A 23,517-nucleotide genomic window follows, 5' to 3' on the forward strand; every position below is an offset into this window, starting at 1 on the left:
ATACTTTGGCCCCACCTCAGGTGACTCAGTTGTCCTTTATGTATAAAGTTCAGTTGACCTTTCCTTTCCCCTCTCATCTGTCTTAGCATGACGAAATCAAAAAGTGACAGAACCCATTTCAAACTAATGTTTCAATTTTGCAACCAATCTATGACAGTTTCAGTGGTAAATTGGTATCTCCTCCCTTTTATCCTTTCCCCAGCTGAACTATTTAAATAAATATAATACTGTAAACTAACTTTGTCACTCAAAATTTTTGCTACCCAGGACACGATGCCTAGGACCTTACTCCTTTTTTAGTAACATGTGATTCTGTGATGTTTAAGTGTTTGGATGAATGCAAATCAGCCTTAATGCCTGATCACCTTTCCCTCACTCCTTACAGATCATCCAAGCACACACAGCAGTCTTACTGTGCTTGAACAGATGAAGAAACTCCGAGAAATAGTGAGCCAGAAAACCAAGCTGAAGATTGGGGATGTTGTGAGGGTTAGAGGTCACATCCGAACCTATAGGCAACAAAGAGAAATTCAGGCTTCGTGTTTTTGTGAGTTTTATGGATCTGTGATGTGCATAACATCATTGTCTGAATTTGTGAGAAGGGCTAAGCTGTACGTAATTCATTGAATAATTTCCACTGTATTGTCAGACATCTTATTTTCTGAAGAGATTTTCATCTGTATGTCTTTATTTCAATTTTAGCAGAGTTAGAAGGCACACTACTTAATGTGTGGGATTAAATTGCCTGTAAATGAGGCATTCCTGGGAAATCTATAGAAGATTACTGGCAAACATACAAGAATACTATGCAGATACTGTGGTTGGGTATCTGTGTGAGAGTGACTTGCTCTTCAGTTTTCTTTGTGTTGAAGTAGAACAGCATGGAAAGGGAGTTGATGACCTTTTATGTCATGCTTCATCAAGAGTGTTAGCTGCTTTGGAGAAGAAGTTGCTGTTTGTCAACAGCCTGTATAATCCATTCTGTGGGCAGGCAGCACTGTATGGGCACACTGAAGTGTATGGGTACTACTGAAGGCCAGGTTCTCCTGAACTATCTGGCTCTGCAGAATGCTTGAGAAGTGTTCCTCATCTTCAGTCTGCCAGGCACAGATCTGCATGCCAGTGCTGCCCCTGTATCTAACAGTTCTTTGGGCAGCAGGATTCTGCAGTCTGGTGTTTATACCCTAGGAGTGTCCAGTTATGTAACTTCTTCTCTTCTCCGTGTCTGTGCTGTTGTGTAAGAGTTGGTTTTCCCCAGCGAAATCTTCCAGAGACAATACTGAGATGATTCCTTTGGTGGAAGGAAGCGTGTCTTTTAAAAACCCTGTATAGCTCAGATTAAAAGTCTATTTTTCAACTCTAGCTAAAATATGAGAGGGAATTCAACCCTCCTTTCCAGACAGAAGACTTAAGAATATATAACCCATTCAAGGACTGGTATTAATAAAATTGTTTTGTTGAAGGAGAGCCATGCAATTCAAATAGCCTCTAAATTGCTTTCATTTTGTCCTAACTATGTGTTAACTTCATCTAATGGATGAAGACTGCTGAAAGGTAGGACAGACATCATAAATTCCAGTTAAGTAAGTTGTCAGACAAAAGCAAATCTGCAATGCACCACAGCAGGCCATTTACCTCCTTGTAAACTGTAAAAGCAAGAGTGGCTTTTGTGGTTCTGTTTTTATAAAAACAACAGTGAACAAAATTTGCCAATTTAATACTGGCATGTGAAGCTCTGTTGTGCTGCCTCTGGTATGCTGGCTTAAAAGATTGGTATGGCAGTCCTGCCCAAGTGTTTGTGTTCTTTTTGCTGCTCCAGATAAAGTGGATGATCCTGCGTGTGATATTCAGATTTCAAGAATGCTGGAGCTTCCCTGTCTCTATAGAGAAGTTTATGATAAACCTTTCCAAGGCCCCAAGGAGGGACAGAGGTAAATGCAGTATCCAGACTGGTTTTGGGGCAAAGTGTGGGATTTTATTACTGTTTATTTGTTATTGTAATAACTATGGAGAGAGAGAGAGAGAGAATTGGCCCCAACTGTGATATAGCATACAGTAGCAGGCCTGCTTTTCTCCCAGATAATTGATGATCCATACAGATGAGATACCTATCCATAATATGAGAAAAGAAATATAATGCTGAACCAAAGTGAGAACTAGTGTGCACCAGACCTCTTGCATCTAGTAAAAAATGCTGGAGTTTTGACCAAGATTCATGGGTGAGGTCAACAGATCAGATGGAGGAGTATATTTCTTGTCTTTTGACATGTTTTATGTATCCTTGTAGTGGCCTGGAGGGTCAGAATTTCTCAATCAACATGTTGCATGAGAAAGTGAAAGGCTTTCTATTAGAAAACAGAATTCAGACCTTTTACCAACAGGAATTGGAAACAATTGATACTCTGGTGTCACTAGCTGATGTGCATCTGCCCAGCTGCAGCTGTCAGGAGGTGAGTGAATGGAACTATTTCAAGTTTTTAGTAGGGGGAACTAATATGAGGGGTTTTGAGCGTAAACAACCACATAAGAGACTGATGCCTTCAGAGGATTCAAATACTACAAGTGCTTTAGCTTTATGCATTAATGATTTACAGAGCTTGAGGAAACCTTGTCACTTGAGAGATATCAAACTGGACTGAAAAAAACTATAGGAGAAAATTCTCTTGTTAAGGGTAATCTTGTATTAAGGCCAAGTGACCTTACAGTCTGAAACAGGCACTAACTTTCCTAGATCCATAAATAGTGGCAGTATCAGAAAAGATCCCTTTAAGGTGCTTGAGCTGTTTGGGACAGATGTTTGAGATCCTGAATTTGATCAGGACAAGGGACCACAAAGTCTTTGTTTTGATTTTCATTTGAAGCTTAAACCTCCTTTTGAAAGCTACATCTCTATTAATATATTTGAGTGGATGAGCAGTGCTCCTTGGTATGTGTTTCTCTTGTTGAAAATCCCTAGTTGTGAAAGGCCATGATTGGAAGGATCAAAAGGTGGGATTTCATTGAAATCAGTTCACATGCAGTTCTGTGTAACTAAACTGTTTAAGAAAATTTCCAGTGAGATAGTATGCTCCTGATCAACTGCAGAATGGGAAATAGAACAAAAACCATTTTGTAAAATGGCTTTATATTACTCTGTGTTATTTGGATAAATTACAAACCAGATTCTTGACTGGTGTGAAGTGGTAAATTTCTGCAAAAGTAAGATGGGTAAGGCTTTTACCATGTGACCAATGGCAACTGAAATATACACTAATCTTGTGACTCATTTGTTTACTTTTTGGTTTTCTGTTGAGAAATAAATCCATGGCAGTCATATTCACTGCCTGATTCAGATATGCACTGTAAAGTTAAATGCTATGTTGTTTTAATATCTGATGTTTAAATCTAAAAAAAAAACACCAACAAAAAACAAAACCCAAAACAAAAAACCCACAAAAACCAGTCCCCTTGTAGATGAGGTCATATAATAATGTAGCTCTGTTCTTGTCGGCTCCATTGAACTGCTGCTGATAGCTGCTTCTTGATAGCTGTTTCTTTCAGTTTTGTTAAAAGCATTTTTGTTGTTTGCCTTAAAGCAAGCATAGATATAACCAATAACAGGAGCTACTCTCATTTTTGACAGAGAAGTTTGATGCTAGAATATCCAACATAGGACAGGGTATTTTTTCTAAACTAGCTGGAACAGTATTAAAAGTTCCCAAACACTTTACATTAAAGGAAGTAGTGGCCATTGTGACTAATATGGGAAACTTCCATCTTTGAAGTTTTGACATTTATAGAAAGATCATGATAAATAACTTGCAAAGACATTTAAAGTAGGGACTGGTACAGAACAAACTTTGAAAGGCATGAAAGAAAACCCAACCAAAAAAACCAAACCAACAAAAACAACGTAGCATCAGTGTTGTTAGCAGTCATGAGGAGCTATCGTAATAATTAATAGTTACTCCTGACCCTGATGCAAGGATGTGAGTATATGGCCCAGGAATTTGGGCACACAGATACTTATTTAGAAGTTGCAGTTCTCCCTGCTGCCCTTTGGTATTAATTCCTTGCAAAGAGGCTTATATATTTTTGCATAAGAAAGAACCTGCGGATGTCAAGTGACTGGAATGCCTTAAGAGGAGTGCCAAGTAATGCTCTGGAAATGCATTTTGTTGTTCCTCTGCCCTGTCTCTTGAAGGTGTCGCTTCTCATAATTGGCAAAGGGTCAAGTACCCAGTTTGATCCACAAAAATCAGTGTAACAGATCTGGTCTCTGTCCCTCTTCCTTTCTTTTCCCCTCTGTAGTCTTCTGTGTCGCATTGCCCTCAAACCAAAAGGATAAAGGGTGCTGCTAAAGTGGAATGGTGTTATTTCATGCCTATTTGGCAAGACAGGAGCTAGATGAGTAGACCAAACGAATTAGGCCACAGCACAATATACACATTTGATCACTTCTTGCACTTTTCCTGGATGTGGAAGGATGAATTATTTGGATGTATAACTATTTCTTTTTTTACCCTGATTCCAATGTTCTAGAGCACAGTTGCTGTTAAACTCTTTGCTTGCCTCTCTTCCTTTCCCTGTGATCCTAGGAGATGTGGTGCACCCCCTTCATCTCTTTCCCAAGTTATAAAATACTTGCACAGTATTCATCATAGTGGGAGGGTATCTCCCCATGGGATATTTTCTCCAGGGAGGTGGTGAGCTGCTATGGACTCACTGGCAGTGGAGCAGAGCAGGGGGTGAAGATGGAAGTAGCTGGGAAAGCTTGAGGTAGGCAGCATCTGTCTGTTCCTTTGCAGCATTACTGTACCTGAGCCTGTCCACATCCCATACGTGTCCTACCCATACCTAGTTCCAGTCCTAATGACTCCCCAGCAGTGCAGTCTTCTGGTTCTGCAGAATAAATTTCTCTCTAGCAGATGGACCTGGTAGAACTCAAATCATGTCCTCTGCTCAGACATGTGGTAGGGAACGTTTAAATTTAATAGTCTACAGAAGATGGATGAGAGAATTGGAGAGCTTGGGTGAGAGAATTGGAAGGGTTGGTGTTTTTAAAATTAATTCAAAAATAACAAAACTGTTATGATTTGTAAAACCACTGGAACTTTATTTCACATAACTGTTGCCCTCTCTATCCTTAAGCTGTAGCCTTTTCCTTACCCCTTAAACAAATTACTTTTGAGACTGGAGGGATGGGTACAAGGAAGACTGCAAGCAGAAAACCTAAAAAGTCATCTTGTGCTCATAGAACCTAAAGAGTGTACTTGCTGGACTTAGGCAATTATATTTGGCAAACAGACAAGCCTTTGGTTCCTTTTTTTTTTTTTTTAAAGAAAACTACATGTGAACTTGATCCGTCCAGTTTCTCAGCTGGATTAAATATGACTTGCAATCAGCCAATTTTGATTAACCATTTTTATGTACTTCCTCCATGCATAAGGTATAGTGTGTGCTATTTTACTATTACCATTCCAGTTTGTTTATGTCACTAGCTTGGACACATAATTTGGGTTGTGCTTTCCAGACTCTGCTGTTAGTACTTCTCTTGATTTGAATATTATCTCAAGGTCAGCAATGACAAATAGTTAAAGCAGGGAGTTTTACAGCATCGTTCATACTTACTGTATATACCCTGCACATTGTTCTGTAGGTATAACGTAATGCATTATACTTTCTTGATGCTATGTGCTTGACTTCCTGCCTCTTGAGGAAGCTTCACTGCTACTTTAAATATGTATATTGCAAGGCTTATTATAGGACTGACATGTCCAGAGTCACTATTACTAAAATTGTCACCTGTCTAAGCCAAGGATTAAACATTGCATGAGAAATTGCAAAGGGCAATTTTATAAGTAGAATCACGTGTGTGGTTATACCAGGAAACTTTAACACCATCAGGGTGTGTTGTGATTTATAATGAGCCAGAGGTTACATACTTTCAGTGTTTTGAACAGACTAATTCCTGTACCACTTCATTCTTTGACCTATTATTGATTGTACAGAGAGTTTGTCTTGCTTTAAAGATCTGAGAATAACTGGTTGCATAGCACCAGCCCACTAAGCTGTGTGAGACCCATCAGGTGGAATATATTGATCAAAACACCGACTTCATTCTGGAGACATGGATTCTTCTGTTGGCTTTGCTGCAGAGTCCTTGGCTGGTCTTGTGAGTGAGGGCAGTGATGATCATTTAATAGCCGCTTCTCTCTGGGTGGGGCAGGGGGGAATGTGTTTTGCAAAAGCAACAAATAGTTTTTGGATGCTCCTGTGTTTGGATGTACAGCTTCATTTATTTGAAAAGGACCTGGTGTGGGGGGGAGTGCTGCTGTCAGCACTCCAGGGAACCTGGAATTGTACGCCCTGAAACTAACACATGCCGAAGGGGGCACTTTGCAAAATGAGGTGTGAACATTGTGAGAGATAAATTCAAAATCCAAATTCAAATCTTGCTGGTGCTTTAAATCAGCAGTTAAACTACTTAATATCCACATTGCTCAGATGAAAAAGCTTTGTAAAACTAAAGTGGTGGCTAATAAGCCTGTGACTCAGGCGGGACTATGTTAACAGCTACAATACATCTTTATAACTGTTGAAATGCAAGCATTTTTTCATCTGCTCCTGAAATAAATGCAGGGACATGAAATCATGTAGGATTTCCTGGTCCTAGATTTCTTCTCTCTCTGTGTAACACCATGTAATCTCCTGTAGATTTCTGCTCAGTAGACTAAATCAGTCTTAGGTGTACATCAGCTCTGAACGGGGATCCCAGTCCAGAGGAAATGAGGGCCTGGTTTGGCATAAAAGAAAATTATAAGGTATTGGGAAAAAGTACTCGGAGGGGTGGAGAGGAGGAAGCACATTCTAGAGCACACTAGGAAAGAAACCCAAATTTTCCTGTCACTTCAGGATAACATTAAAGCCCTTGAAGAGGGCGGGAGCCCTCATTTGTTCTTCAGGAACAGTCCTTCCGCCATGGAGCCCTTTCCCTTGGACTCTGCAGCACGTGTGAGAGGGTGCTGATATGTAGCAGCTGCTTGCTTATTTTCTCGCTCCCAAGCCTGCCTCTCTGCCTTTGCTCTGTCAGTGCCTTGACTTGCATTCATAGTGATGCTGTTTCAGTATCCATCCAGGCTGAGCTCTGTGTCAGTTCACACAGTCTGTTTTTAATTATCTCTCTTTTCTGACAGGATCTCAGTGTTAAGCCAAACTGAATAATTATCATGCTTCTTTGGAGATATTTTTATCTTTTTTTTTTCTCCTCAAATGTTTGCTTTCACATTAAAAATTGATTAGAGTCTTGAGGTGGTTGCTTTCCTAGCAGTTTCTTAGAGTCTTGAGGATTTGTTACTGCATTTGAGTGAGAGGCAGAGTCTCTTCATTCTACAGCTATGAGAATGTACTTTTCCATGAGAAAATATTCACTCTTCACCTAACCCTGCCTGCTACATTGTATGTTTGTTTTTACAGTTCATCAGAAGAGGCACTATGAAGAGAAATACGATAGTGGTATTAACGCTGTGGCTGGACTGGTGTCTAGATGTACGGTCAAGTGTGTAATTAGAAGCAGTGTCTGTTGTTACCCAGACTGGTATAGCTGTGATGGACAGGGAGAAAGGCAAAGGTTTGGGCACTGAGATCCTTCAGTCTGGAACAAAAGGAGAAAACCGAACTGGGAATAATAGTCATTGTTCTATGTTAAGTATCTTGAACTATTAGGCACTTTCTTTTGAGATACTTCGCTGTTGTGGGACAGAGAAAGAGATGTGATTATGGCCTATTGAAATATTGAGGATTAGGTAGAGGAATGGGATGGAGAAACTTGTCATGGAGAAACTAACGTGCCTATTGGATCTCCAGACCATTTCCTGTTAGGCATATTAGCTTCTAGGCTCAGAAGCAGTTGGAGTTTCACTTGAGACTTGCAAATGGATTGAATGTCTGTTTTGTGAAAAGCTATTCTTCCATTGCTAATGTGGTGTCTGTTTCACACATTCATGTGAATTCATTCTAGTGCGTGGTGGTTGCCTGTTTCACTTCCAAGGCTTCTGAGCACATCTGGTGAGCGAAGTAGGATATGTGAAGTCTGATACTTCTGTTTAGAATGGGGTGGGAGTATTTATGGTGATAGCTGAAGAAATGGCTTGGCAAATCTTGCTTTGGTTGCTCTGGTGTGGTTCCAGTTATCACATGTTGGTTTGTGGGAAGCAGTTTAGCTCTGCTCTCAAAGAAAACCACAGGGAGCACAGTGTGCTCCCAGCAGATGAGTTAAAAACAGCTAGGGAATTGAAGCAGTCTGTGTAGATAAACATGAGGTTGATGAACATAGTAGGACAGATGGAGATGGAGAAGAGTAAGTCATGCTCTTACTGTTATCTACTGATACTTTATCCTCTCCACAACAGATTCCTTATTTCCTTCCACTTCCCTAGCTGTCATTCCACTGTCTTAGCTCTGCTTTACTTCCAAACAAACCCTGCTTTTCCCTGATTTTTTTTTTCCCCTCCCCTTCCTTCCTTCCTTCCTTCCTACACTGTTAGACGTGTCCCAAACACAGAACTCTTTGTTCTAAATAGCCTCCTCAGTTATGGACTTCCACACACTTTGTTCTCCTTCCACAAGGGACTAGTTTCCCACCTGCCCTCAAAACTGAAACCTTTATTTCCCTGTCTTGTATACCTGTCTTAATTTCTTGCATGCTCTTTATCCTTTCATTTCATTAGGCTGTGGAGAAGCTCTTGAGAGCATGACCAGAATGTGTGTAAAAATTTGGAAATGAAGAGGACAAGGAACAAATACTGGTTTTGCCAGTTTCTCCCTTTCCCTTGGACACTTCCTCAATTTAAAATCAGGAGATGGGAACCCAGTCCCCAGCACTTGGATTCCTCCTGAATATCACCTTAAAAAGCACTGATCTCCCCATCTTCCTACTCTTATTACCAGGAAAACTCTAAATATGAGCAAAGCTTCATTAGCTGAATGGTCAAATGCTCTGTGAGCATCACAAGCCTTTTGCGAAAGAGATTCCTCAGTATGTGCCCTTAAGAGATTCTGATTCCTTTAGAGTAGCACAAGTTTCTGGTGTGTGTTTTTTAAAGCTCAGGGACGTTGGTTAGTTCATACATAAGAGATATGATTTGTGAATTACTAAATGAAGAAAAATGTGTAACAAAATCACCTAAAGTTCTCTTGCTGTTGAAAGCATCTGAAACTTTACCTGGTAACTTTAGTTGAGCTGACATTTCTCACTGTCTGCTTCATTCCTTTCTTTCCATCCAGGTGAAGTCAGAAAGTAACTCCAGTTCCAAAAGGATTCACAGTGCTTTTGAGGAAGCAATAAGGATGCTACAAGAAAAAGGGGTGGTCTTCCAGAAACCTAGGAGCTCCAAGGACTTATACTATGTAAGGAATTGAGCTGTGGTTGCAAATGAGTTCAGAGGTATGACTTTCATAGTTAGTAGCAATGTTTCAGAAATATTTCAGAAAGAAAAGGTGGACATCCAAGTGCTGTCTATTTATTCAAAGATCTTACCTGCAGCTTACTTTACTGTGCTTCTACTTCTGTATCACACACTGAGTTTTGTAGCTCGGCACCAGTCTGAAGCATTGCTGCTGTTCCAGGTGCAGTCTGTGTTAACTGGGTTGCCGAGCTGTACCCTGACACAGCTGAGCAGACTGAAGCCTGGGATAGTTCTCTTTATCAAAATGGGTTGAAACTTGGTGTTCTATCAACTTGGTCACCTTCCTTTAGGTTAAATTCTGTTATATTGTGTTCTTCACCTAACTTATGGGTGCTGCTTAGGAAGATTCAATGTTCATTATTAGTCTCAGAGGCAGTATATAATGCAGCCTGTAGTTATGACAGTCTTGGTTTAGAATACTTCATGACCTTGGATTGTTTTTCAGCCATGCCATCTACTGTGAAATAGACTGCTATAAATTGCGTGTTTCTTCTGTTTTCTCCAGGTGACTGACTATGATAAGGAGCTGCTTAAAGTGACCCTTGATGTGATTAAAGAAGACTGTCGAAAACCCAGGCGTAAGTAGCAGTGTGATCAGGGCTCTGATGAGCTAGTGCTGATATACTGATGACAATATCTCCTCCTGCTGCTGGATTAGATCTGCTTCTTGTACTTACCCTTGAACTTGGAGCTAGATTGCTGGTGTAGCTAATCAGTATAGCTAAAAGCAGGAGTGCAAGGGCAGCTTCCTGTGAGCATGGAGAAAGAGCAGGCATGCCCAGCAGGAAGCAAAGCGCTCATATCTGAAATAAGCAGCTATTATCTTAGATCTGTATCTTTTAAGAATACTTAGATTTTGGGAGGAACCAAACGTAATGAAGTTAGGTCAGCACCTAGCAGTTGTTGCTTTGCATTCTGAATAAGTAGTCAATCTTGCTAGTTAGTTTCTAGAGGGCAGTTGAAACAAAAGTGACCATACAGAAAGGTGAAATCCCTGCCTTCACTAAGTTAACAATAAAACTTAAGCCAGTAGGATAGTCTCTGTAGATCTTAAGCTCAGGTAGAGCTCAGATGGTTATTCTTTGCAGGTAGGGATTTCAGTCTAACAAAACCCACTTATTTTCAGATAATGTACCTCGTGTAACTTCTGAGTTATCCCTGTCCCTCAAGCCTATTGTATCTTACTGTCATAGTGATAGCTTGTGCTTGACTTGAATGTCTGCTAATTACACAGGTATATTACTACAGAGTTCCTTTGAATTCATTGGGCAGAATATGTCAGCAGGGATCACTTGCTGCTGGAGTGCAGCTGTTTTGTGGGGTAGAATGCACTTTAATACAGAATAAATGACTGACTAGGACATAAAGCATATAAACTTAAATTGCTAATATCCTTATACTATTGTAACTATAATAGTGCTTTGTAGGACCTGGTACATGATGGTTATCCTGCAGTGAAAAAGGCTAAGTGAAGTACTATTATTTTTGAGTTTTCAACTTGCTACCTTGAGCAGTGGTACAATTATAGACAGGGTTTGTAGGTGGTAGTAAAAGTCCTGTATCTTTGGAGGATGGAGGGATTAGACTTTACTGGGTATGCAGGTGAAGATGTGCTCATTTGCCTAAGGCTGTTTCAGTGCAACAGTTACCATATCACATTGTTTTGTTGTCTTTTATCCAATTAACAAATACAAACATCTTTTCTACCAGAGTGAGATCATCCCCCTGCCCATTTAATACATTGACTAATTCTCCTGGGAACCTGTTCTTTGGTGGTTGGGTTTTTTTTACAATTGTGCCACTATAAAGGCCAGAACCTGTATACAGTTGACACAGAGCAGTGAGCAACTGCCTGTGTTTAACTGGTGTTTAACTCCCCTTTTGTGAATTATCACAGTGGTGAAGTACTCTCAGTGCTCCATGAGACATTGGGAGATTCTTTCTCCCAGTCAGGAGGAGTCAACAGCAGAGAGAAACTTGTAGATCAGTCACAGAGAAGACTTTGAAGAGTTCTGAGTCCTCAAAGCCATGTTTTCCATACTGGGCAAGTTAGAAGTAGCAACTGCTTTTACATAGCCTCTTGTTCTCCTTGAAGCTTTCCACTTACTTAATTTCCTGTTGTAAAGAGGACAATTTCCAGGTCAGTGTCTCTTTGCTAGTTTTCAGAAGGACCGTTTCAATGTCCTGGTCACTGGTAATAGAAGATTTTGGGGAAGGAAAGCCAAGAAGCTTCAATCAAACCCAACAGGTTACTGCAGATATTTAATTGTCACGGACTGATGCCAGGGTGCAGAGCTCAACGTAACTGTCGGCCCCCCTCTGCTGGCGGGACGGCAGTCCTAGCCACCCGCTGCGCTGTTGACTATTGAGCAGGCTGGTAGAAAATGGGAACGTGGTAACACCTCAAGGGCTTCTTGCTTGTTTGTTGCAAGAAATTCCTACCCATTTTCCTTCAAGAGTATTATTAATCTTCTGTGACAGGAAGACTGATTTATGATAAATCAAACTCTTCTCTCCAATGACTGACTTCTCTGCCAGTTTTCAAGGCAATGCCTCACCCCATTGCTTTAGTTGTAACACGTTCTCAGGCCCAACCCAGCTGCATTGTACAAATAAAAAAATTCTCAGCAGGTCTAGTCAGAGCTCCACAAACCCTGATACGTAATATGCCTACATGACAATTCTAGTCCTTGGCTCTAATTGTAATTCCAAACAGCCTGATCTTAAATGCCCTCATGTGAGGCCACTGTGGGTCTATCCAGAGGCTTAAGGCAGCCAGAAAGGGATGACAGCACATTTTGACTCCAGACTGAACTGCAAAATCCTAAACTTAGTCCAGATTTGTTTGTTGGGGTTTTTTTGTTTGACAGATTTGCTGTGGTTTTAGGCTTAGGTAAGGCTAATAGAACAGAACCACTCGAAGCCAAATTTAATATGTCATAATGGACCCTGTGTGAGATGTCCACAGTGGGAAAATGATAGTTGTTCTACAGCTCCATCCTCTCTGATAGTGGTAGTCAGGCAAGACAGTTAAGCGCAGCTTGGCTTACCTCAGCTGGTGGACAAAAGCTGGAACCCACTACGTCAATGAAAGAGGGACAGCATCACTTCACTGCAAGGAATATATTCCTTTCAAAGTTGGGCCATAGACTAGGACTATTTCTGGGTTGCTTAATGATTGTACACATCTGCAGCTACCCCAAAATGCCATTTTCTACTAGCATCTAGGAGGAAAGTATGGACTATACTGTTGCATAACACTTGAGCCACTAATCTAATTCATCAAGACTTAAGCTAAGTTACTGTAGAACAGGGATAGGCACTTTGACCTTTTAATGGCAAACTTATGACAAATACAAAATGCAGCTACCACTTCATAACAATCACTATGACCAGGTAGAGGCATTGTTCTGTTCTCTGCACCTATCTGTCCTAGGGTAGCAAAGGCATTTTTGGCTACCAGCCACAAAGGCTTTTTGTCATGCTGGATCATTGACTTGTAAAGAAATATCTTTGCCTCATTCGCAGCCTAATAGCAATTAGGCTGAACTGTTTATTTACCAGTATTCAGCATTGCCTCCTGTCTACCAGTGACTTTTGCAGCAGCCTCTAAGGCAGTTCTAGGGCTCAGCTGATTGTAGAGACTGGCAAAAATAAAAACAAAGGTGGCAACAACAACAACAAAATACAGGGACCTCTCTGGCCCATGGCAATTTCTCAGTACCCTTGTCAAACTTACCTTAGATCACATGAGCTGAGGGCTGAGGAGGTAGAAAGTCCTTGGTGCTGTTGTCTTATTTATGCTAATTTTCCATTGTTAGCCATGGAGGAGAAATAAGTCTTTCATGGAGTTCAGCACCTGGGGAGACTGGGAGCCAGCAGCACTGATGATTAGTGGGTTTACAGGGTCTGTTGGAGGAAATGTTGACTGGGACAGCTGAACTTCACATGATGGTTCCACCAGGCACACAGTAGCTATGAGCAGTACTGCAGCCATTAAGGAGCCTTGTCTCTGGCTTGCCCTCCAGGAAACGCGATTATTTTTACATTTCTGTTGTACATTTTTGGGGTTCATTCCTCTTAAAAGGAGATACAATTTGATACTGAAGTTCTGTGACTTTCTACTCCCGTGATTGTCTGAGTAGCCTGAAGGGTGGGGATGGGATTGCTGGGTGAATGGAAGTTGTACTGTAGGAGATTTTCCACAAGATGACAGCATTGGGCAAGCAGTTACAGGCCCTGGTCGCGGACCTTCTGCTAGACGTTTTGCCAGTTGGGTATGAGCGAAAGGATTTTCCTTTGTTTTGGTTTCTTCTGCAGTTGCAGAAAGTGGTTGTCTTGCATAGGTGGACAGTGGAGGTACCCTTAAGTTATTAACCTCCTCATCAGGTTGTACTGAATAAGCCCTGTATATTTTGAGTTTCAAAAACTCAACCTCGGTAATAGTGTTAAAGCTCTGACACTTTCAAAAAAAGTCAGTGGGAAGAATTGATAATTGAAGAACTGTAGGCACAAACTGGATCTCTTCCCTCCCAATACATGCATCTTTGCTTTAGTGCCTAGGGCATTCTTTCTCTTTGACAGCTGTGGGGTTTTTTCATGTCTAATCTGGATTATAATATTTAAAAAGAGGCAGTTAGACTGAAGTCTTTCCTCCACGCCTGGCTGCATTTTCCTTTTTTTTTTCTGCAGATGCTGAAAAAGGTTGCCATTTCCTCCATGTCCTGAGTTGTGTTCGGCAGAGCTACAACCCCTTTCTGGCTGAAGTGGTGATACACCGTGTCTTGGAACTACTGGAGAGTAACAGTGATGTTGTCAGCACTATGGAAGGTTATTATATGGCATTTTAAAGAGAGAAGATAAAATGCATTCATTATTATCCATTCAGGTTAAAGGAGGGAAAAAGGAGCAGTTGAGTGACCCTGAAAAGCTACTACCTGGTACGGTCTACGTGTGGGAGGGAAAAAGAGCATTCTAATTCTCCAAATACTGCTTTTTGTCCAGCTCCAGAGAAGGTGTTCAAATACTTGTTTTAATATTCTTGCTGACTTCCTCACTATTTCTAGTGAAAATTTATCAAACTGATTCTGGACATCCTAATACAGCAAGGGAGCTAGAAAAGAAAGTGGGCTCTTTCCCTTCAGTAAGATGGGACATGGCCATCCTCACATTTACATCCAGTGAGCCCTAAAGAAAAGTCACTGCTAAAGAGTGCTTTTTACAGTAGTGGTCATGTCAAGACTCATTCTTCTGGATTAAAAGACTGATCTTGTGATCTTTTCATATGGTAATAGCTGTGGATCTTTCTTTTTGTGTATACTTTATAATAGCTAGAAAAAGGACATGCAAGCAAACAAAAGGTTTTCCTGTCTTTCCTAGCAGTGTTGGTGTACCCATGTCTGTAAATATGTATTCCTGGATTTGCATAGATTTTCCACTACTAATGCAGTCCTCAACCTTCTCTGGAAAGTAATGTTCAGGAACGGGGTGCTGCGTCCCTTCCCCATCCTGCAACCTTGCCCACTGCTTGTCAAGCATGTCTGGATTCCCTTGGCTACCATGTGCACTACTGATGCATGTTGTTGTGGATTCTGTTTAGACCAGAATTCTCAAAATCAGCCACCATTTTGCTGTTTATTTTTAAATTGCTTCCTATATCACAAATGGTAAACCATAGATCAGATGCTTTGGAAAAGAAAATACAAAAGACAGCAAAACCCATTGTAATCTCCATGGTCCCTGTTGCCTTTTGTGTTACTTCTTGTTCCTTGTTACTTCTGCAGAAAAATACTATTCATATCTGTCTTGCAGGGGAACACAAGACACTGATGAAATAACATTGGCCTAAAAGTTACCATGCAAGACGTTTGATCTGAAATAATCACAACTCTGCTACGTGCCATAGTTCAAAGCCCAGAGCTGTTCAGTATTTATCCTTAGAGAGGGCTTGCTGCTGTAGGGGCTTGTCTGCTTAATTAATGGTGTGGAGGAGAGACCTTTAACTTGAAAAGAGTAGAAAGGATTGAATGTGTCCTTCTTTCTTTCTCTCTACCTTCCCTGTTACAGTTGAAATAGCAGACTACCAAGGAGATGTAGTGGTAAAGCCCTATAAGGATTGACATAGCAGGGAAAAATAAACCATATGCATGAGGAAAGCCAGTGAGTAGCCCCATGTGTGCCAGGTCTCTGGTTTGTTGATATATTATATGCCTCATTCCAAGCCCTGGCTGCAGTGAGATATAGGCTAAGAGAAAGGCATGACAAAATATTTGGCATTTGAATTCAGAGGCCTGTGGAAAACTCTGGCCTTAAAGAGATCATTTTCCATTATGGACGAATGTACTATATATGAATCATTCTTTTGCTGTAAATTCCCTCTTGCTGCAGGGCTCAGTAGTTGATTTCCCTGCAGGCTGCCCTACTCCTAGTGTTGCTGCTCTGTTTTCAGTGGGTGCCTTCTAGTCAGATCTTAATATGGACCTGAACAGGTGCTGAAAGGATGTACCTGTGCAGAAGGAAATAAAAAAGGATTAAGAAAGAATTGTAGGGTTGTTTTGGTTGTTTTTGTTTTTTTGAGGGGTGGGGGTGTCCTCTTTCCTCCATGAATGCCTTTGGAAATCAGGGAAAGAAGTCCAGATTCTGACTGAAGTGGTATTGAGGAGAATTGCAACTTTAATTTATACCTACAAAAAGGTCTGGTTTGCCACAGGGGAAATTTGCTTTTCAGATTTTTCAGAGTGCTGGCACAGGCTGCCCAGAGAGGTTGTGGAGTCTCCTTCTCTGGAGATACTCAAAACCCACCTGGACACGACTCAGTGCAGCCTGCTGTAGCTGAACCTGCTTTAGCAGGGGGTTGGACTAGATGATCTCCAGAGGTCTCTTCCAACCCCAACCATGTTGTGCTGTGATTCCTGCTCTGATTACTAACCAGTTTGAAGTGATGCTTAAAAACAAGGCTATCTATGGAAGAAGTAGTTTGGAATATTGGTTGCTGAATTTATACTCGCTTCAGGAGTTAACCTTATGTTTTGATTATGGACAAGTCACCTACTTGGCATGAGTTTGAGGATATTTTAAAGGAAATTATGTGGTGTCTTGGACCATATGGAAGAGCACGACATCTAATTTAAGAGACTGGTTCAGCCCTTTTCTTGAAATGTTCTGTATTAGCAGAAGCTGACTTTGCTGAGAAAGGGTTAAAAGAACACCACTAGCCCAGTAGAAAAGGTGATCTCTTGTAGGTTAGAAGACAGACCCTGTTCTTCTGAGGGTGTCAGCCAAATGTGTGGGCTGGATGACTTTTGGGAGGAGCTCTGCTCAGCTAAATGTTGGAGAAAAAGATAGTCTGGGGATAATGTTGCTCTTCAGGGTCTCGTTAAAATAAATTCATACAGGATTACAATATCTTTAAAATAAATCCAAAACAGGATTACCTCTTTCTCCTTTGAAGCTTGTGTAGTCATAAATTCTAATGGGTTCTGTTGCCTCCAACTTTGATGCTGCACTTCCCGTGTTTTAGATATGTTCCTGTGTGTAAAGCCTGCTTAAAACCCCTGCCCACCTATTTTCTATGCTCGGAGGTTGATGCAGACACAACATGTCTACCCTCTCTGTCCTGCCCCTGTTGCAGTTTAAAAGCACTGATAGCTGTGAAACCTCAGAGGGGATACTTTCTCACTCTGTAACTACATGTAAGGAGGTTGTAGCGAGATGGGTGTTGGTCTCTTCGCCCAAGTTATAAGTGATCGGATAAAAGGAAATGGATTCAAGTTGTGCCAAGGGAGGTTTAAATTGGGTATTAGGAAAAATTTATTCACTGAAAGGGTTGTCAAGGATTGGAACAGGCTGCCCGGGGAAGTGGTTGAGTCGCTATCCTAGAGGTATTAAAAGACATGTAGATTCGGTGCTTAGGCATGTGGTTTAGTGGTGGAGTTGGCAGTGTTAGGTTAATGGTGGGACTTGATGATCTTAAGGGTCTTTTCCAACCTAAATGTTGGAAAAATTCCATGAGGTGAAACTTGTCTTAGGAGAGACAGATAACTCTGGAAAGAACCTAAAGTTGGTCATTAATGGCAATGCTGAACTCTTGTGATGGAGGGTGTGTTCTGTTGGAGATTGCTCCCCAAGAACAAGCAAACGTTTTTTTTCTCACTTGAGTTAACTCAGGGAAGTAATATGAATGAACACAAGAGTGCCTACAGTTTTTACAAGAGTGAAAGGTTAAGGTAATATTAATTGAGGAGCCTAGATTTAAGTTACACACATTCTAATTAACGGTACAGAATAGTTGTGTCTTAAGCTTACATGCTTTATTTTTTCCGCGGTAGCCCATCCAACACAGACTAACACTTACTCTGGTTGAGTGCATTCCCTCTCTCGTACCTACAGGGAATACCATATGCATATTCCCTGCACAGAAGTACCCCAGCTAGCTGTGGGAGCACAGAGCTCACTGTAGGTTGATTTACTCACTTACTCAGTATCTCTACAGTATGCTTCTGTGACAGCAGTCTAGACATACCCATATTGGTATAAGTCACCTTTATTTAAGTCTTAACTACACACACTAGGGCTTTTACTGCTAATAAACTGTCTCTCTGTTTAAAGATCATATCCTTAACCAAGAGAGTCATATCATGCACACTGTTAAAATTCTTAGACCACACCTACGAAATATTGTGCGGAGCATTCAGTGAAAGTGCGCTTTCTTGTTTTGTTTAATTTGAAAACTCGTTAGGCAACACAATTATTACTGCTTTATTAAAGGACTTTGAAGGTGGCACTTTAATGTAAAGCTGACAAGTGAGAATTCATGTTGTAGGCCTGCCTCATGGCCAGTTCTGGTTTCCATAGAAACAGTTATGGCAGTGAAAGGCAGGTAAGTAAAATGGAGTTTGTAAAAGCAGTCAGTGTTTTTATGTTACCTTAAAAAGGTATGTTTCCATAGAAATGCAGCACCTGAGAACAAAAATTGCCAAAGAATCTTAATATTGTATTCTAGCAAAATGTAAGGTGATTGCTTTTCTGGTGAGGAAACAAAGGAACTCTACCATTTGCTTAGGTGAGGGAGGAGATGAGGTTGATTTATGCTTCTGTTTCCCTCTTCTGTAAATTGGGGGTAATACAGCTCCCTGTGCAGGGTATAAGCCTCAATTTTTCTTAATGTTGGTCATTAAAAGCTCTTTAGATCTGCTGATTTGAGCTGTTGGAAAAGAACTCCGTGGCTGTGTGGGAGAGGGTGAATGGGCAGATGCTGGAGTGGGACTTTGTTCTAATCCAAACCCCACTTCTGCCAATAGCTTTAGCTTTCTGTGCCTCTCTTTCCATGCATATTGCTTTGCCTGTCTTGTCTTTTTGCTCTCCAGGTCCTATAAAGCAGTGACGGTCTCCCTGTTTTTATTTGTATCGAATATTTTTCCTGGAATCTTGTTCCCTCTTATGACTTCTTAGATGGCTTCTTAAAAATAGAAATCCAGATAAATGAATTCTGAGTGTTCTTGTTCTCAGATCTTTGGCTTGTAAATTGGTGCCCAAGAGAGTATGTATTTTACATAAGCTACCTTGGAAATTAAGCTTTTGTTTCCAAGTAATAAATGAGAAATGTAAAGATTGGCTACATGACTGAAAGCTGTTAATTTTGTGGATCTGTGCATACTTGTGTATTCCAGCGATGAATGTCATAAATAGGAGTTGCTAATTTATTATTCAGAATGAAAATTCATCAGTGAGTAGCCAGTGAGGCATGGAGCCACATGGAGAATTACGAGGAAAAAGTACTGAAAATCTGCTTGTCAAAGAAATGCAGTTTGGCTTACTTTGGGAGTAAACCGATCCTGTGGGGAAAAGACGTGCCTAGCAAAGATTTGTATCTTTTTACTTACCTCTGAATGGGAAGGGAGCAAGTTTAGATCCCATGGGCAACCTGAATTTTGAAACTTCCTATCAGTGTGGCACTACTTTCTTTATTGTAACCTTTCAGTGTAGCCCCCAGCCCTCCTGCCCCAATGCTACAGGCTAGCAAACAAACAAAAGTTCAGCCTCAAAGCTAAAAAAATAGTTATAATAATTGGTTACTATCCTCCAGGTGCCCCAGCATTACAGAACCATTTTTGTGGATGTTTTGCTGGCAGCAGGGAAATGCTGAGCCGGGCAGCTTGGGTTTCATTCCCAGCAATATGCCCTGTCAAGCACAGAGGCTTTCCCCTACTTTCTTTCATCTATTTCTGTTCTCCATTCTCTCTTTTGTCATTTCTCAAGCCCTTCGTTTCATTCACAGTGTCATGATTCATCTCTGCACCATGGATCCTGGTCAAACCTCCTTCCTCTCTACTTTGTTCCCATTTTCTTTCCTAACTCAAATACCCTGTCAGCATCTGGCAGTTGGAAGTTCCAGTATAATCCCCTTGCCTAACTGACCTGGCACTGTTCGCAGCTCGTTCTGATTCTGACAGGCTGTGCTTTGCTCCTTGTCTAGGCACCAGAAGAGGCAGGTATCATCCACCTCACTCGACCTTTCTTCCCCATGTAATTTGCAGCAGGAAAGAGCTGCAGTTTCAGGAAAACAACACTTTTTTCCCCCACCCTCCCAAAGACCCGATAGCACCCTGAAAGACTCTGGTAGTGGCTTTCTTGCAGATTTCAAAGTACAGAAGAAATATAATAAAAAAATAAAACACTTCTGTCTTGCCCAAACCTGAGGAAGCACAAGTCAATGCCATTGCCAGAAGCTATCCTGTCTCTTCTTGCCACTTTCATATCCTTGGAGATTTCATTGCCGACATGATCTGTGAAACTGATATGGACTTTAAGTTTGTGTGTCTTCCAGTTAGTGTGTCTCTTTTAGCCTATTTTTTCCAAGAAACTGTGATTATACTCTGTGTCTGGGCATTTTTCAACTTCTGTCCCACCACCCCAAGTGACTTTGTAATCTGTTGGCTAGCTAAGAGGGCTGAAGGGCCCTGAACTGTTATGGTCTTGCAATTTTTTAGAAAATGGATGCACTGATAGAAGAGGGAAGCCCAAATTAGTGCTTCTATTAAGGGGCAGGAAGAAACTCAGTCATACAACACTGGAGGAACCACACATGAGACAGTCCCAAGGAACCTGCTTTTGTAACTTCAGTAACTTCAGCTGCCACAAGAAGTAAGTGTTCTGCAGCACTCAACAGAAATGGACTGTTTTTCCTGAAGCTGATCATAGAGATCACCCCAAGGCAGACATTGGTGATGGGAAACTGCAAATCAAACCGTTAAAATCTGGTGAAGTTACAGCATCTACGTCAGGGTACAAAGTTGAGCAACTGATTTTTAGGGATGCCACCAGCCCATTCCCACTAATAGCTTTTAAATGTGCAATGGAGGCTATACTAATCTAGCCACAGTAATTTACAAGTTGAATCCAGCCCAGATTAACAAGATTGCCTGAGCATAACATAACCAGGAATTTTCTAGTGAAAGAAATAACCTAAAGGAATGATTTTCAGCCAGTGTTGAACCACTGAACAGTGCGGTGCCAATTAACCTGGCACAACATGTTGTACAGCTCTTGTTTCAGCTTGCTTTTTCTTATTGATTGGAAGAATGAATGCTCCTTCCCTACCAGCTAGAACTGGAGCCTTCTGCCACCTTAGCTGGCAACGAACAAGCTGTGAATCTACAAGAACGTAAAGGCCAAAATATCTGCTCATCTTGCCTGAGAACTGGATGAGTGGCTGCAGCTAAGCCACTGTTTCCTTAGAAGATTTAGGCTGAGATACCTAGTTCTTTGTTCTTTTTAATTTCCCCAAGTTAGAAGTAAAGCAGACAGACAGGAAAGATGTCCTGCCTCTGCTGTGATCAAGGTAAGATAAATCGCAAGCATGTGTCACTGTGTAACAGCCAATGTGATTAAATGAAGCTTGTGCCAAGTCTGTTGTTGACCGGGAAAGTCTATGGCTCCTCCCAGGAGTGAAGACCTTATCCAAATATTACAGTGATATTTGGAAACAGGAGGGATGAATCGGTTCCCTCAAATGTTTTCCCCAACAATAGTCATGCAAGCCCTGCAGGCCTACCTGATTCTAACATCTGCTTTTCTTGGCCGGGTGCACAGGTGGTAGGGAAACGAAAAAGGTGCTTGAAGCTGGGTTTTTCTCCTGTTGCCAAAATTTAAGTCATTCACATTGAAAGTGTAGGAATTGTCCTTGTGTTCTTGTAAAAGTAGTCTTTACTGTAATGTCCACAAAAAAAACCCAGAGCTGTAACAAGCCAGCTGGTGTTTTGAAACGACTGCCTACACTGCTGACTAATACTCTCTCATTGTTTTCTTCCCTCACCTTGTCTTCCCCCCCCATCCCCCCCAGTAAAATCTCTTGAACTTAATTCCTGGTCCAAAGTAGTTAGTCTCTCTCTTTGTCCTTCTGTGAGTACAGTGATCCAGGACAAACTTAACAGGAGCAGACTGATACAGAGAGGAGGTTTTTTTGGAACTCTGAACGCAGGAAAAGATGAGAAATACAGAGGAAGCTGAGGGAGGAGGATTTAGCACAAAGATGTTTGAAATTAGTCCCATTGAAAAAGGCTAAAGAAATAATTGCCTAATGATGCTTTAGACATCTGTTTCAGAACATGCAGCAGGTGTTGCATGTAATAAAAGCAAGGACTTGTACTATTTTATTTTCTGCAATTAGAAAGCAGGGGAGGAAATGAGGGCAGGAAAAAAATGGAGTAAGAGAACATTTACTATAAACAGTTGGACAAATTTATATGGAGCACAGTAATATTTATATGCTCTTCCTCTGCCTTTGTTATATTGTCCTTTAACAGTTCCTCTGTTCTGCAGAGTATTTTGTCCTCTCTGAAAGACCAATGCCTTGGATGCTCAAAAGTAGATGCTAAAGTAAGAGCTGGCCATCAGAATGCCTTTGAGGATCAAAATGTTCAGGACAATGTAACTGTCACTGATTCAGATGCTGTTACTAACCGATGGAAATGGTCCTGAATGAGAAGCTGCCCTTGTCTCACAGGTGGTCTCTGTGTGTGTCTCTGTCATTAGACCAGTGGCTGAGAAAGACTCCCATTAGTGAAACAGTCTTTACGGTTGCATCTGTGGTGCTGCACGGCCATAGCTTAACACATACTTGGATCCAAATAAATGCCTGGAATTATGTGGAAGGTGTATATACTGCTCCAAACTGAAAAAAACCCCAACCAACCAAGCACACCTATACCAAGCCTTGCTAGAGAAATAATAGTTCCATTTTCCACAATACATTTTCTGGTTTGGGATGATCTCATTCCTTTTTTTAAGTGATAATCATTCTACAGGGCGATTGGTCTTCCAAGTGTCTCCACTACTGCCCTACAAAGTCTAACCTGGGAATGACTGGTGGAAAAAAAATACTGTTTGTGTCTACCCATGGGATGATGTTGCTGCTGAAGAGGTCCAAAAAGCATCTCTGCTGGGAAAACCAATTTTCTTTTACAGGAATGTAACTTAAAAAAAAAAATAAATTAGAAGAAATCAATGCTTTCCACTGCTGAGTGGTGTAGAGGCTGCCTGTTACGTATTTCTCCTTACAGTGTCAAGGTCATGCTTTTGTCATCTGTGGTCTAACTGCAGTTCCATGACTAAGTTTTCATAAGATTTTATTGGTATGTGTTTATAATTCACAATCATCAGTCAGAGGTTTTCTGGTTTGGATATTGATAGATAAACTCTTCTACTTTTTCTAGGGAATGTGCAGCCAAATACAATTACTGCTTGGTTTCAGAAGGGGTTGAATAAGTAAAAATAGTGAAGAAGGAAATTCAAGTTTTTAAAGGTCTTGGTGGAAATTTTAAACCTGTTAATAAGGAGGACTTGGAGTCCATGTATGTACTTAGACTTAACATGGGAAGAAAATGTGAAGAAAGACTACTTCTTCCTAGAGTGACTTTATTTGCAACACGCCTGCATTTTCACTAATGGATTGCCAAGTTTTTTGCAGAAGATGAGGCAGAAGCTAGTCTCAAAATGTGCTATTTTGAGAACAGTGACAGTGACTAAAGTCATGGATAGCACCCAGGAAGACACCTGGGGAATCCCAGTACAA

General features: G+C 41.0%; 1 protein-coding gene across 1 annotated transcript in view; it reads left to right on the forward strand.

Moving 5' to 3' along the window:
• STN1 (STN1 subunit of CST complex) overlaps positions 1-19,067 on the forward strand; it is a 45,983-nt gene extending 26,916 nt beyond the window's left edge. The window contains exons 5-10 of the mRNA XM_055719788.1: positions 386-547; positions 1,820-1,931; positions 2,288-2,450; positions 9,265-9,387; positions 9,952-10,024; positions 14,139-19,067. Of these exons, the coding sequence (XP_055575763.1) occupies positions 386-547; positions 1,820-1,931; positions 2,288-2,450; positions 9,265-9,387; positions 9,952-10,024; positions 14,139-14,296 (791 nt within the window). The 3' untranslated portion in view covers positions 14,297-19,067. The remainder of the gene's footprint in view (positions 1-385; positions 548-1,819; positions 1,932-2,287; positions 2,451-9,264; positions 9,388-9,951; positions 10,025-14,138) is intronic.
• The last annotated feature ends 4,450 nt before the right edge of the window (positions 19,068-23,517 follow it).

Source organism: Falco cherrug, chromosome 9 (genome assembly GCF_023634085.1).
Source record: "Falco cherrug isolate bFalChe1 chromosome 9, bFalChe1.pri, whole genome shotgun sequence".
In the NCBI taxonomy this organism is placed as follows: domain Eukaryota; kingdom Metazoa; phylum Chordata; class Aves; order Falconiformes; family Falconidae; genus Falco; species Falco cherrug.